Here is a 15,445-nt window from a genome sequence, read left to right as displayed (position 1 = left end):
CTTTCTGTGATTGACTTATTTCACTTAGCATAATACCCTCTAGTTCCATCCACATTGCAAATGGCAAGATTTCATTTTTTTTGATGACTAAGTAGTATTCCATTGTGTATATATATGTATATATATGTGTGTATATATATATATATACACATACACACACATATATATATTTACCACATTTTTTTTATCCATTCATCTGTCCATGGACATCTGGGCTCTTTCCATAGTTTGGCTATTGTGGACATTGCTGCTATGTCCTACCATCTTATTTTCTACAGAAATAATCTTTTAAAAAATCATATCGCACTACTGATCAAAACCCACTTGTTCTTTTTTTTTTTTTTTTTAAGATTTTATTCATTTATTCATGAGAGACAGAGGAGAGAGGCAGAGACACAGGCAGAGGGAGAAGCAGGCCCCATGCAGGGAGCCTGATGTGGGACTTGATCCTGGGTCTCCAGGACCAGGCCCTGGACTGAAGGCAGCGCTAAACCGCTGAGCCACCCGGGCTGCCCCAAACCTACTTGTTCTTAATCCTATTTGTAAGTCTACACTGTTTACCATGGCTTATAAGACCCTACATGTCTGGTCCTTGCTCTTCTTTCCAACTTCATCTTATAATATATTCCATCTTGTTCATGTAAATCAGCCACATAAACATATGTTTTCTCCTTCAAAAATGTAAAGCTTATTTCCATTTATACTTGAGGGCTTTTGCCAGAGCTCTTCTCTCTGCCTGGAGTGTTCTCACAGATCTTCCTCAGGGTTGACTCCTTTTGGCATTCAGGTGTCTACTTAAATGTCACTTCCAAGGAAGGCTTTTTCTTCTAACTTAAAGGAGTCTCCAGTCATTCGCTAGCATTGGGCTTTTTAAACTTTAGTGTGCATATGAAATGCCCAAGTATTTTGCTACAATGCAAATTTTGATTTAGACCCCTGGCATTGGGCCTGAGATTCTGTTTTTCTGTTAAACTCCTTGGGGTCCCTATGCTGTTGGTCAGAGACCCTAGGATATCACTTTCATTTTCATCAGTGTACTGATAACTGTCTGCTTCTTTAATTTTTTTTTTTTAATCTCTTTTCCCCTTGACTGGAGTGAAGGCTCCATAAGGAAAGGACTTTGTTTTTAGTGTTTTTTTTCACTGGTGTTAAGAATAATATCCCAGATATAGTTGGTTTTCAACAAATAATAAGTGAATGAAAATTTATCCATGGATTTTTTAGTTATTTGTATGATAGGATTATTGTGAGGATTAATAAAAATAATTATGTTGTTACTTAGTCTAGTCCCTGGCACACAGTGAGTGCTCAGTAAAAGTAAGCAGCTATTAATAGATTTTCCTCCTAAAACTCTGAGTTTTGGCAGTTCTTTAAAACTGGTTCTTAACCAGTTTTTGTTCACAAACTTGATTGAAAATCTAAAGGAGTTTGTAGTATATTTAGAGACCTGGCCTCAGAAAAAATACACCATAACACATACACATACAAATAATTTTCTTTTAATAGGCTCCCAGACCTCTCTACTCCCACCCCTGTCATGGACCATAAGTTAAGACCTTGTTAAAAAAAGAACTGTTATGTAACAACTGTGTCAGCGCTATTGATGGCTATTTGTCTTTTTCTAATCTTTTATAATTGTCCTGTTCATTTACCTCTTCTTTCTGCATTATAGGCTACCATGTACCATTAAGATAAGCATAACTGTAGTTTATTATTTATTAACATAGTGAGATTAGTTAAGTGGAACATATTAGCTTGTTGACTGTACAACTTCGGAAGAATTTTTTTATTCCAAATTTCTTTTTTTTAAAATTTTTTAAAAAAAATTTTATTTATTTATGATAGTCACAGAGAGAGAGAGAGAGAGAGAGAGAGGCAGAGACACAGGCAGAGGGAGAAGCGGGCTCCATGCAGGGAGCCCGACATGGGACTCGATCCCGGGTCTCCAGGATCACGCCCTGGGCCAAAGGCAGGCGCCAAACTGCTGCGCCACCCAGGGATCCCTTCTTCCAAATTTCTATCTTAAAATGAAAACTTAAAAATTGGGGGAGAAGAAATCCAACTTCTTGTTGAGCTCCAGGCCTTGATAGCGCAGTTGGGGCCAGGACACAGGGATGGGAGCCAGAGAGAGGTTCTCTTGTATGGAGAGCCAGGTATCAGTGGGTATGTTGCTCTCCTGACAGTAGTTCTGCAAACTGCATTGATAAAAAGGGACTGATGTTCAACCTACTTCGAGGTGAATCCAACAGAATCTTCCCTCCAAGCCCCTCAACCCTTCTTCAATGACAGGATCCCAGAGGGAATGATGTCTTCCCTCTTTCTGAGGACTATTTTGGATCTGGCCCTGGATCAGGATCTGGAAGTGGCTTCCTAACTGAAATTGATCAAGAATACAAATCAGCAGATGAAAATAGTGTGCGTGTATGTGTGTGTGTGTGTGTGTGTTTTAATAACTTTAGGACTCTCAAGAGAAATCTGCCCTCAGACAACCAGGACTTGGGCCAAGATGGACCAGAAAAGAGGATTTTATTATATAAAAGAGAGGGTTTTCCATCTTGATGCCAGGCAATGTTTTCAATATATTTTATGTGCTATAATTAAATAATTAATTTTGGAACATAAGATTTTGTAGAAATTTTAAAACATCTGAAAAACAAGTTTAGGTTTTATCTTTTTCCCCCCAATGAATTCTTAAGGTGTCCTTTATCTGTCTTATTGTCCTGGGAAATACCTGTGTTTCCTTTGTATCATATTCAACCAGCGTCACTATGAAATTAATTAAACTGCCTGTGTCTATAAAATTGCTTTAAAGAATAAATTACACTTTTTAAAAAAATTCAGTTTGAGAAGCAAATTGACAGTATTTTGGCAGTGTTTCATGTCTAAGTCTTTAGAAACCCGACTCTAATTTTGAATTATAGATATGCCTCAATTCTTATTAAAAATCCAGATGAAACACAGGGTGAGTTTATAAAGTGAGTATTTGACAAGTCCAGTGTGAAGTGTTCTAATGCTACCATTGCATGTGCTTATAGAACTGGTGGACATTGTTGAGAATTGTGATTGCTGTTACAATTAGAAACTTAAGACCCAAATTAAAGCACAGTTATGCTCTCAATACTTCATACTGCTTTATTTTTTTTTTCCCCGGGATATCTGTATATTTTCAAATGTTACTCTTTTAAAGCAGAACTAAAACCAATGAAAAAAAATTGGGGGCAATTGCTTTCCCTGCTAATAGTGTCCTAACAAACAAACATGGTGAACAATCCCAAAACCCGTGGCGTTTTTTGAAAGAAATGGGGCACAGAGAGACAAGGGACAAGAAAGGCAAGGATTCTTTGTATGCCCAGGGAAAGTGGGCTTTGATGTGAAAATGTTAGGATTTGGAGCAGATGGTAGAGAAAGAATTCTTGAGATGTCTTCTGTGTACAAAGGTGGTTTTATTAAAGCCAAAGGGACAGAGCCCCTGGGCAGAGAGAGCTACAGTGGGGTCGTGAGGAGTGGCTGATTATATGCTTTCAAGTTGGGAGGGGGTTAGAGATAGTGTAAGTCTCTAAGGAATTTGGAAGCAAGGTTTCCTTGGACCTTGAGGGGTTCTTTACTACTATCTAGTAAAACCTTAGTGAGACCCTTCAGATGAGTATTGTGGGCGATATGCTTGGAGAATGATTGTGAACATATATCTTGGGGGATAGAGATAAGGGAAGTTTCCAAAGGGATTTTTATATGTTAAAGTAGATTTTTAGCATCTTGGAGTTTGGGGATAATGTTAAGCTAAGATTCCCTTTTGCCCTTAGCAAAGTATTAATATTGAGGCAGTTGAGTTCCTAGAGGAAGGTCACTGCCTGTCTCAAGGACTTGTCAATGGGCTGTAAGTTATAAGGAAATTTAATTTTTTCTTTTGCCTTTGTTCCCCACATCAGCCTTATTACAGGAAGCAGAGAGGCTATGGTGGGCAGACTAAGGAGATTTTCTGGGGAAAAGTTAAAACTACAAAGGAGATTGTGTTGATGCCTGAATGCATAGAGCCTAACTGCAGATCTAGACAGTGCTGGCCATTAAGACATGCAGGCATTTTGAACTGGGAGGTTATAAGGAGAGAAAAGGTCAAGTGATCCAGTTCTAAACTTCATCTTTTGTTTAATATGAAGACAATGAAATCTTGAGGTTATGTTCACTTCAAAAAGGGAGGGGAATTGAAGTACTTAGAAATGCAGTCAAAAGCTGGGGAAACTAATTTTTCCTCGGGGTGTGTGTGTGTGTGTGTGTGTGTGTGTGTGTGTGTGTATAGAAATAATTGTTAAAATACTTCCCAGATAAGGAAGTTATAATCATTCAGCCAGAAGGACAACATCAATATCATGATAAGCCTTGTAGTACATGTTCTGTGGAGTTTAATGGGATCTTCCTAAAATTTATTTAGGAGAAAGTAGTAAAACAACATACAAAATTGAGGTACTAGAATAGTGCAGGCTTTATGGGCCTCTAAAATCTTCCATTTATGTTTGTAGATCAGTGCGTGGATCTTCAGAATGGCATTTTCCCACTGTCCATTTGGAGTACAATAAGACAAATTAATACAAATCAAAATAATATGGCAGTAGCATCCCATAATTTGTGTACACTGATGTAGTAACAGATTGAATTTAGTGCAGCTTTTGAGAAGTCTTTTGTGTTTCAATTTATACAGCTGCTATCCAGGCCTAAGCTGGCCAATATCTCAGCCTTGAGTGTCTTGTCTTGTCTGACTGATTGTCTCTTTTTTAGACTTTTTTTTTTAAGAGATCAATTTTACGTTCATAACAAAATTGAGAGGAAAGTACAGAGATTTCCCATATTCACCTTACCTTCCCCTCCACTCTCCGCCCCCCAACATGCATGGATTCCCCTGTTATCAATATCCTCCACCAGAGTGGTATATTTGTTAGATATAACATGTATCCATCATTATAGTACCAGACAGAGTGTTTTTACTACCCTGATAATCCTCTCTGCTTTTCTGTTCCCTCCTCCTTGCCTCCCCCACCCTTTGTCTACTGCTGATCTTTTTACTGTTTCCATAGTTTTGCCCTTTCCAGAATGTCATATAGTTAGAATGTCTGACGTTACAATATGCAGCTTTTCTAATTGGCTCTTTCACTTAATTATATCCTTATAAGTTTAAATTTTCTCCATCTGTTTTCATTGCTCAATAGCTCATTTCTTTTTAGTGCTGAATAATATTCCATTGTCTAGATATACCGATTTATTTGTACATTTGCTTACTGACAGACATCTTGTTGGCTGTGTGTGTGTGTGTGTGTGTATGTTTTTGTATTTAAGTTTTCATCCCCTTTGGGTAAATACCAGGGAGCATGATTGCTGGATTAGTATGTTTAGTTTTCTAAGAAATAGACTGTCTTCCAAAGTGGTTGTACCATTTCATTTTCTTTCTTCCTTCCTTCCTCCCTCCCTCCCTCCCTCCCTCCCTCCCTCCCTCCCTCCCTCCCTCCCTCTCTCTCTCTCTCTCTCTCTTTCTTTCTTTCTTTCTTTCTTTCTTTCCCCTTCCTTCCTTCCTTCCTTCCTTCCTTCCTTCCTTCCTTCCTTCCTTCCTTCCTTCCTTCCTTCTTCTAGACTTATTTACTTATTTATTTATTCATAAGAGACACAGAGAGAGAGAGAGAGAGGCAGGGACATAGGCAGAGAGAGAGGCAGGCTCCATGTAGGGAGCCTGATGTAGAACTCGATCCTAGGACTCCAGGATCACGCCCTGGGCTGAAGGCAGGCGCCCAACCGCTGAGCCACCCAGGCGTCCCACTGTTTTTTTATTTCCACTAGGAATGAATGAGAGTTCCTGTTACTCCACACTCTGGTCAGCATTTGTTAGTGCTCTGAATTTTGGCCATTCTAATAGGTGCATAGTGGTATCTCGTTATTGTTTTACTTTGCATTTCTCTGATGATATAGGATGTAGAGGTTTTTTTCATATGCTTCTTGGCCATCTGTATATTTTCTTTGGCGAGGGGTGTGTTTAAAGTCTTTGGCTCATTTTTAAATTGGGTTGTTATCTCATTGTGAGTTTTAAAAGTTCTTTGTATATTTTATACCAAAAGTCCTTTATCAGATGGGTCTTTTGCAAATATTTTTCTCCCATTCTGTGTCTTGTCTTCTAATGACACCATGGCATTGGCTTTCACAGAACAAAAGTTTTAAATTTTAATGAAGTCCGCTTATCAATTATTTCTTTCACAGATTGTTCATTTGGTGTTGTATATAAAAAGTCATCACCACACACAAGATTATGTTGGTTTCTTCTATGTCTTTTATGTTTCTCCTCTGTTACCTTCAGGAATTTGATAGTTTTGTGTTTTACATTTGTCTGTGACCCATTTTGAAGTGATTTTTATGGTTTTTTACCTTTTTAAAAGATTTCTGCTTTGACCCATATGTTAGAAATGTATCGTTTAATCACCATATATTTTAGAATTTTCCTGCTACTGATTTCTAGTTAAATTCTGTTGTTGTCTAGAGCAGACTTTGTATGATTTCTTTTAACTTTGTTAAGATGTGTCTAATGGTCTAGAATGTGGTGTGTTTTGGTGAATGTTCCATGTAAGCTTGAGAAGAATGTGTATTCCACTGTTGGATAAAGTATTCTATAAATGTCAATTATAGCTAGTTGATTGCTAGTGCTGAGTTCAATATGTCTGAGTTTCTGACCTATATATTCATTCTCTCTAAGAACTTCATTTAACATTTCTTGCAAGGCAGATCTACTGGCAACAGATTAATTTTTGTCTGAGAAAGTCTTTATTTCTCCTTTATTCTTCAAAGGTAATTTTGCAGGGTTCAGAATTCTAGGTTGTTAGGTTTTCTTCTCAATACTTTAAATATTTCACTGTACTCTTTTGGCTTGCATGGTTTCTGAGGAGAAGTTGGATGTAATTTTTATCTTTGTTCCTCTGTAGGGTGGATATATTTTTCTTCTGGCTTCTTTAAGGATATCCTCAAGCATAGAGATCTGGTGATCTTGAGGTTGTGATTTTGAGCCCCACATTGAGTGTGGAGATTACATTAAAAAAAGTGGCAAATTGAACACCAATAAAAAATAAATTTATATAAAAAAATAAAAATAAAAATTAACTAAAAAAATTTTTTTAAAAAAGTTTCTTTTCCTCTTCTTATGCCAGAAGCAGAAGGGGATTTTTTCCCCATATTGACACTAAGAACTTGGTTGAACTCCTCTAGGTAAAATTCAGAAAAGTGTGGGGACCCTTCTATGACTGGTTATCTCTGGAGTTTTTAACTCTGAGTTGTCCACATTGAAGTTCTAGCAATTTGTCAACCAAGTTCAGGTTTTCCTGCCTGGTTTCCACTTGTGAGTCTCTGTTCTCATAAGCCATTACTCTCTGTATTTGCCAATCTTTCTCTTTAATCTTGCGGCAGCAGTTTGCCCGGCATCCTGCCCTTTTCTTATGGACCTGAGAAGAGATGTTGGTTTTTTCAGTCTGTTCAGTTTTTCATTGTTGGGATGGAGTGGCAACTTTCAGCCTCCTTATATGCGCAACCGGATAACCGCTGTTTCTCTTTTTATGTCTGCTGGTTAGCTAAAGTGATGTCTTCAGTGTGCATTGATTTTCTTTTTTTGAAAAATGCAAACGAAGTGTATACTACTAAATAAAGATGTTAGGCTCGTAAAAAATAAAAGTAGAAGCCAAGAATATTAAGCCTCTCTAAAGCAGATGCAAAAAGAAACAACGTACTTTGCCTGTAGTCCTGATCTTTCCAATGACTGACTTTCAAAATTAGATATTTAGAGGCACCACTAGGCAGTGGTTGAGTGACTGCCTTTGGTTCAGTGTAATCCCGGGGTCCTGGGATTGAGTCTTACATCAGGCTCCCTGCAGGGAGCCTTCTTCTCCCTCTGCCTGTGTCTCTGCCTCTCTCTCTGTGTCTCTCATGAATAAATAAATTTAAAAAATAAAAATGAGATATTTTATGATTGTTAAAAGGAATATCAAGGCTGAGGAGTATCTTCTGGCATAACTATGAAATGAAAGAATCGAAAGTATTTGAGACACAGTAAGCAATCCACTTGACTAGAAGGCAACTCACATTATTGAATCTACCTTTGTATTTTCCATTCTAACCAGTTTCCTGACATTTCTGCTATTGCCCATCATAATTTAGGCCTTGATTGTTTCCCAGTTAGAATAGTTTCATAACCAGTTTCTCTGTACCCAAATTCATTTTACTTGTTAATGCCAGTTAATCTTGATACATTACTGCTGCAATTTTTTGCCACTCCGCTGTCATTTAAAATAATAATATAAAACCCCCCTGATATTCTCTTATTACTCCTTTACACATTGCCTGTTGTAGATAATCATTTCTTGTTTCAGTGGCTATCTTTTGGAGAGTACTCTGGAAATGCAGGCTGGGGCCCTATTACAAATTTCTTGAACCCCAGAATGAGGACACTCTGTTTGGGGATCCCCAAAACTACCTCCAGTTTTGGTGATTTGCTAGGGAGGATTCACAAGACTCATATAGTTGTACTCATGGCTGTGAATTATTACAGCAAAAGGGTACAAACACAATTAGCAAAAGGGAAAGACATGTGGAACAAAGTCTGGAAGAAATTAGGTGCAGGCTTCTAAGAGTCTTCTCCTAGTAGAGTCACATAGACATGTTTAATTTCTCTAGCAATGAACTGTGACAACAAATGTGAAACATTATCTATTAGAGAAGCTCATTAAAGACCCAATACCTAGGGTAGTGGGGGGTGGTGTAGTCACATAGCTACTCTTTGCCTAGCATGTACCAAAATTCTGGCCACATAGAAGGAAACTAAGTGTTCAGCATAAACCACATAACTTGTACATGGTACAAACAGTTTAGGCACAGTAAGTTGTTCTTTCTATTTCTGGGAATAGTGGGAACCCTCTTGGAATCCAAGTTCCCAGCCAAGAGTCCACCTTGTGAGCAGACCTTTCTAAGAACATAATCTCAGGCCTGCTGTGCTCATTTCTGTACACTGTTTATACTTAAAGTGATTCAAAAAGTGGAAAGTGGCTTCAGGCTTCTTTGGAAGTGGGGGTGGTACAGTTGTAGAAATGAGGGAGATGGGAAGAGGGTGGGACTTTGTACCTCCTCTCCCAGTTTTCTCTTTAATCAATTTAAGATTGCATGGAAGGTTTTGTATATATATATATATATATATATATATATATATATATATACACACACATAAAGTGCTACTGTTTTAAATATTTTTTTTTAATTTTTATTTATTTATGATAGTCACACACAGATAGAGAGAGAGAGGCAGAGACACAGGCAGAGGGAGAAGCAGGCTCCATGCACCGGGAGCCCGACGTGGGACTCGATCCCGGGTCTCCAGGATCGCGCCCTGGGCCAAAGGCAGGCGCCAAACCGCTGCGCCACCCAGGGATCCCTACTGTTAAAATTATCTTTGAAAACTACTCCTTTAAACAATGAGATGAGTTCTAAGAAAAATGTTAATACAATCACAGTTTGGATTTTAGCAAGATCATCTCTGTAGTTGATGAAAGATATTTTACAGATTGTGGTAGTGGTAAATTTGGGGCAGTGGAGGTGATCGGAGGCAAGGAGGCCAAACCAGAGATCATAGAGCCCCAGCTAGGATGGTAGCATGAGGAAGAGCAGGAGGGGGATGATTATAGAGTATTTGCTATATAAAGCGAGTAGTGTTAATGGGTGATTGAGGAACTGGTTGAAGAGCAAGATAGAAGTTTATTAATCTTTTACATAAAAATCCAGTTAGGTGGTCCAAGCTGGTTTGGCAGCTCAGCAGTGTTGGAGAACTTTGCTCTGCTTTGCTCAGCATTCTGTGGGCCTCCCCTTGCCAGGTTGTCTCTCCCAGCTGCAGGCAGCACACTTACATTCCAATTAGAAGAAGGGGAGAATGGGAAGCAGGGCATGCCTTCCTCTTTAAGGGAATGTACCAGAGCTGCACATGTTTCTGTTCACATCCTGTTGGTTAGAACTGGTCATATGGCTGTGCCTGGCTGCTTGAGAGGCCAGAAATGGGTTATTTAACTGGGCAGCCTCATACCCAGCTAAAACTTCTGGTCAGAAAGGAAGAATAGTTATTAGAAGACAACCCTGCCCTATCCCCAACACTCATTGTTTATTTAGAATTTTCTTTCCTTTCTTCAGAAAAAGATGGAAATAACACAGCCTGTTAATTTTTTCCCCCAAGTAAGTAATTTTCATGTTACTGAAACAAAGGAAACATGATATTCAATGAAACAAGGATAATACTGGCAACATATTTTTGTAAAATCTTTAACTTAAAGAAGGGTGCCAGCCCTGTCTAAAAATGTGCCAGTTTGCTGCTGTTTATTGTTGCTTCTAAAAAATGCAGAGAGAGGTAGTCAATAATATTATAATAACTTTGTATGATGACAGATGGTAACTACACTTACTGTGGTGAGAACGTTTAAGGTATAGAATTGTTGAATCACTGTGTTATCCACTGGAAACTAATATAACAGTATATATCAATTATATTTCAACAAAAGAGTAAATAATAATAAAAATAGAAAGGGAGTTACTTGCTCATTGCACCTGGCCCAGATAAGGAATAGAATTATGTTTGGTCTTGCTATGGCCAATCATTTCTCTCCCAGGAGAGGCTAAAAAAGGATCAGAAAACCTCACTGTTTTGAAACAGGCACAGTTGTGTTTCAACTCTTTGTGTTCAACTTAAAAGTTACAGAAAAGGAAAGGAATCCTATAAGTGTTGAAATCAAATATCTGAATGCTGTGTAGTTTTGGATAGGGAATAAAGGGGCAGTAGAAAATCCTTTGTGATAGTCTCTGTGTCTCTGCTTTGGTACTCAAGAACCAGAAGTTGGTGAAACTCAAAGGTGCCAGCCCTGCTGTGGGGAAGGATCTGATGAATCAGGTGGCCCATTTAATGGAGTGGAGGTAAAGCCAAGACTCTATGGAAGGTTAGGTTTTCTAGAAGAGGAGTTGCAATGATAGCTTATAGGTTTGGGGTTTGCTCCCTTTTATTAAAATGAGATAATTATATTCATTGATCGAAGTGTGTTTTATCTTTTGATTTTCTTTTTAAGTAGGCTCCACGCCCAAGGTGGGGCTCGAACTCATGACCCTGAGATCAAGAGTTGCGCACTCCGCTGACTGAGCCAGCCAGGCACCCTAAAATGTTTTATTTATATCAAAATGAGATTTACAATAACTGCTCACATACACATACTTGTAACTGAAAGGTTTTAATGTGACTATTAAGAAACATGTGGAGTACTATGAAATATCTTCATTTAAGAAAGTCTAAAATTTTATATATATTTTTGTTTGTAGCCTATACAGTTCAGACACCTGAGATTTCGTCTTCAACTGCTGCTACAGAGGTTTATTCAAAAGCTTTGGCTATTTGCCATGGACCACTGGATCACTATGACTTTCTGATCAAAGCTCATGAGCTGAAGGATGATAAGCATCAAAGAAGAGTCATACAGTGTTTGCAGAAATTACATGAGGATCTTAAAGGATACAGTATAGACGCGGGAGGCCTTTTTTCAAAGGTAAGGTTTGTGTGATATTAAAGACGGAACAGTTAAAAGTGTAAGCATTTTATTAAATGGATTAAATGCAGTCAATACGATCATGAAACTGCTTGAAATTTCTCACCAGTTCCTTTTTTAAAAGATTTTATTTGTTTGAAGGGTGCCTGGGTAGCTCAGTGGTTGAGTGTCTGCCTTTGGCTCTGGTCATGATTGAGTCCTTGATACTGGGATCAAAACCCATATCAGGCTCCCTACAGGGAGTTTGCTTCTCCTTCTCCCTCTTCTCCTTCTCTGCCTCCTTCTGTGTATCTACATGAATAAATAAATAAAATCTTTAAAAAAATGATTTTATTTATTTGAGAGAGTTTGAATAGGTGGAAGGGGCAGGGGGAGAGGGAGAAGCCAGCCCTACACTGAGCAGGGAGCCTGACTCGAGGCTCCATCCCAGGATTCTGGGATCCTGACCTGAAGGCAGACACCCAGGGGACTGAGCCACACAGGTGCCCCTTTTCAGTTCCTTTAAACAAGCTGTGTTAGATCCCCATTCCTGATGGGAATCAGGATTCTTGATGCTCCATAGCTCTCTTTTACCTTTGGAGGGATTCAGATAGCTTCATATTTAGGTAATGATTGATGCCATCTAGTCTAAATGAAAATTGTACAATTTAAAAATTTTCCCTTCCTCTAGCTCAGGCCTGTCCCAGGATCAGCAATGCAGAAGGTGGAGTGATTTGTTCTTCTCCTTTCCCTCCTCCTCCTCCTCTCTCTGCTTGCTTGGCTTCTCTAGGGTCAGAATAAGGGGATGGAAGATGGGAATAAAACAGCAAAGTCTTAAGTAAACAGTTAAGGGCCTTTTGTGTGGTAGACACTCACATGCTAGAGCTTTGTGGAGGGGCACACTGGTGGGTTCTTTTGGACTCCCATGGAGACCTCCCCACTGCTCCACTTTTGGACCTCTTATGCCTCTAGTTGAACACCTTGCACCACTGCATTTTGCTGGTCCCCCTTGCCTTTACACTTAACCTTCTTGAATGGGCTCCTGTCAGGACAGTTCTAGCCACTATACCTTTTTATGGTGTCTATTTAGGCTACAGGAAGCCTAACATCTCCTTTCTCCAGTCCCTACTCTAGCTTCAGTCAGCCTCTTGGAGACCTATGTAAGGTTCTTCCATGGACACTTCCATAGCTTGCTTTAGTAACTGCCTTTGGATTTCCTCCCCAAAACAGGCATCCAGCTGGAGAGGGGGATACCCATCTCGTCTTACACTCACTCCTAATCTCTTTGGTTGCTTCCCTTGGAGACCACTCGCTTTTGCTCTTGCTGTGAGGTTTATCTGGGGTAGGTGCCACAACATTCCTTACTTAGCTAATGGCTTTCTACCTTGATTACTTTCTTCAGTTCCACTTTGACTTTGGGGCTGTTTTTGCTGCTTTTTTCTTTTTAAAGTAATTCCTGCATCGGTATGACTAATACTTCTTCTTCTTCTTCTTTTTTTTTTAAATACTTGTTTTTCCTTGTCCTTAGCTTTGAGCTTTTGCTGAAATTCTGAGACAACAGGAAAACTCCCATTCCTTATCCCATTATAAAAGCCATTGTCATCAATTATGTCCTCTTCAAATTATGAGGGATATTAATAGAAGAAGAGTTAGAATATGGTTCAACTGAAGACACTAGTTTTCTTTTAATTGACTGGCCAACCATCCTCCCTCATGTACAAACATTCTATTATTATGAGGTCTTTAGAGAAAAGGTAATATATGTGTTAGTAGTACTTTATTTAAAACTCTAATCAAAGTAATTTTACTTTTAAAAAAGCACTTTAGCATATACTTACATAGTTGTATTTTTATAAGAAAGAAAAACGCTGTCATTGAATTAACAAATCTTTTGGTTAAATGGACTGAGGATTCATTTAAGTTACAAGAGATGGAGATTTAAAATAAGACTACATATGCAAATAGCAGTGAAGGCCATCTCCACGATACAGCCAGGCCTCCCGGAGCCAGAGCCTGAGGCTTTGCATCAGTGGTTCTGAAAGTGTTGATGACTTGACTGGCAGTGGTAACAGGTACCTGCTGATTCTTGCTCCAGTGCTCTGTCACTCATGTAATTTGCTTACTATGTTGTTCCTTCCCCATGTCTGTTTCTACTTCAGTTTGTTCTGCCCATTTATTAATTCTCTTCCTATGTCTGTGGTTTAAATTCCTCAGTTAGAATCTGATAGGAAACCCAATCACTTTATCCCTGTTTGGGCAAAGCTTTCATACTGAGTCTCTTGGAGGCCATGATTCAGGGTAAAGATCAGATCTCTGCCTCAGGTACCATTCAGGGCTCTGGTGATTATAGTGGTTCCCTCAGAAGTAGACTGTGAGTGTGGTGGCTAATGTGATTGGCCAGTCCAGCACTTCTTATAGGAAATAATAAGGAATTTATCCCTTTCAATGGGCACCCTTTCTTCATCTTCCAGTATTACCACAATACTGGAAAGAACTAAAAATTTGCAAAGCATAGACTGCTTATGTACTGTGTACCTAATTATAGTTTGTAATACAGATGGTCTTCCAAATAAAACATTGGCTTGGTTACGTGTCATAGCCAGGAGGCAGGATGTTTTACTTAACTGGGGTTTTGGTTATCTGAGAGTTAAATTGCTTTCATGAATTTTCTGTTTTATTCTCTTTCTGGTCCTTTTAGAAATACGGTCCTTTTTTTCCCCCTCCTCTCTACTCTGTATCATCTGTAGGGCTCATCTTACTGTGATTTGTGAACTTATATCCAGTGAAAAGTAGCCTTTAATCATTAATATATCTGGCTGCCAGTTCAACAACATGTTTTTTTTTTCTTTAAAATTATTGTTTCGCTTTTCTCATAAAATTATTATTTGGCTCTTCTCAGGGCTTTTCTCCCACACTTCCTCCTGTGATTTCTGAATTGGCAATGATGGGTCTGCTTGGTAAATTTACAATTATTTAGCAGTAAGTAAATATAATATTTACTATGTAGAATCTCTGGTTTTAATGTGTAGTTGTAATCTGATATAAGAGATTTGACATCTCAGGTAGTTTTATTTTATTTTATCTTTTTTTTTAAGATTTTATTTATTCAATTATGACAGTGAGAGAGAAAGGCAGAGACACAGGCAGAGAGAGAAGCAGGCTCCATGTAGGGAGCCCGATGTGGGACTCGATCCGGGACTCCAGGATTATGCCCTGGGCCGAAGGCGGGTGCTAAAAACCGCTGAGCCACCCAGGATCCCTTCTCAGGTAGTTTTAAATGTGTCTAATGAAAGCTCATATTTGTTAAATCCTAATGTATATGTGAATAAGTCTTTTGTAGATAGATTAGCATTTCTTTATGGTAGTATTTGCCCTGTAGTCCCTTAAGCTTGCTAAATCTTTGACATTGAAAGAGACCCAAACATCTAATATAATTTGAGTAAAACATAGATAAAAGCTTTAGTTTTTGTGTATTTGTTTGTTAAGGAGATAGAAGTTTATTGAACCTCATAAGCATGGCAATATGACCTGTTTTCCCTCAGACCTTCAGACCAGGGAGCCACCCTGGCTAGAGACCTTTAGTTGTCTGAGGAGTACTAGGGTTTGACCCCTGGAAGGCCAAAAAGAGAAAGGAGAGGGAAGAAAGCTTCCCTAAGGCGATCTAGCTGGTTCCTCTCTGGGGCTTTGGATCCTCATCTAGGAGTAACCTTGGCTTGGGGGTGGAAGCACAAAGTCTCCCCATATAGGCCACCAACTGTGGTGCCTCTTTGGATCAGATGGGAGGTCCACTGTGGGGCAGCTGGTCAGGTGGAAACTGGCAGTGCAGGCAATGAAAGAATTCACCCAAGGCAGAACAAAGGAGATAAAAGTTTATTGAATACACCAGA

The 15,445-nt window shown here is 38.9% G+C and overlaps 1 protein-coding gene across 5 annotated transcripts in view; it reads left to right on the top strand.

Moving 5' to 3' along the window:
• The window catches only part of AFG1L (AFG1 like ATPase), a 202,865-nt gene that overhangs the window by 25,471 nt on the left and 161,949 nt on the right, over positions 1–15,445 (top strand). For all 5 annotated transcript variants that reach the window (XR_012033744.1, XR_012033745.1, XM_072831862.1 and 2 more), the window contains exon 2: positions 11,356–11,579. Coding sequence is in view for 3 of the 5 variants with exons in the window: in XM_072831862.1 (XP_072687963.1) it covers positions 11,356–11,579 (224 nt within the window). In the remaining 2 variants the exon portion in view is untranslated. The remainder of the gene's footprint in view (positions 1–11,355; positions 11,580–15,445) is intronic.

The sequence above is a fragment of the Canis lupus genome, chromosome 7, assembly GCF_048164855.1.
Source record: "Canis lupus baileyi chromosome 7, mCanLup2.hap1, whole genome shotgun sequence".
Taxonomy (NCBI): Eukaryota; Metazoa; Chordata; class Mammalia; order Carnivora; family Canidae; genus Canis; species Canis lupus.
Note: the sequence above shows the minus strand (reverse complement) of the source record. Positions and strands in the feature narration are given on the sequence as shown.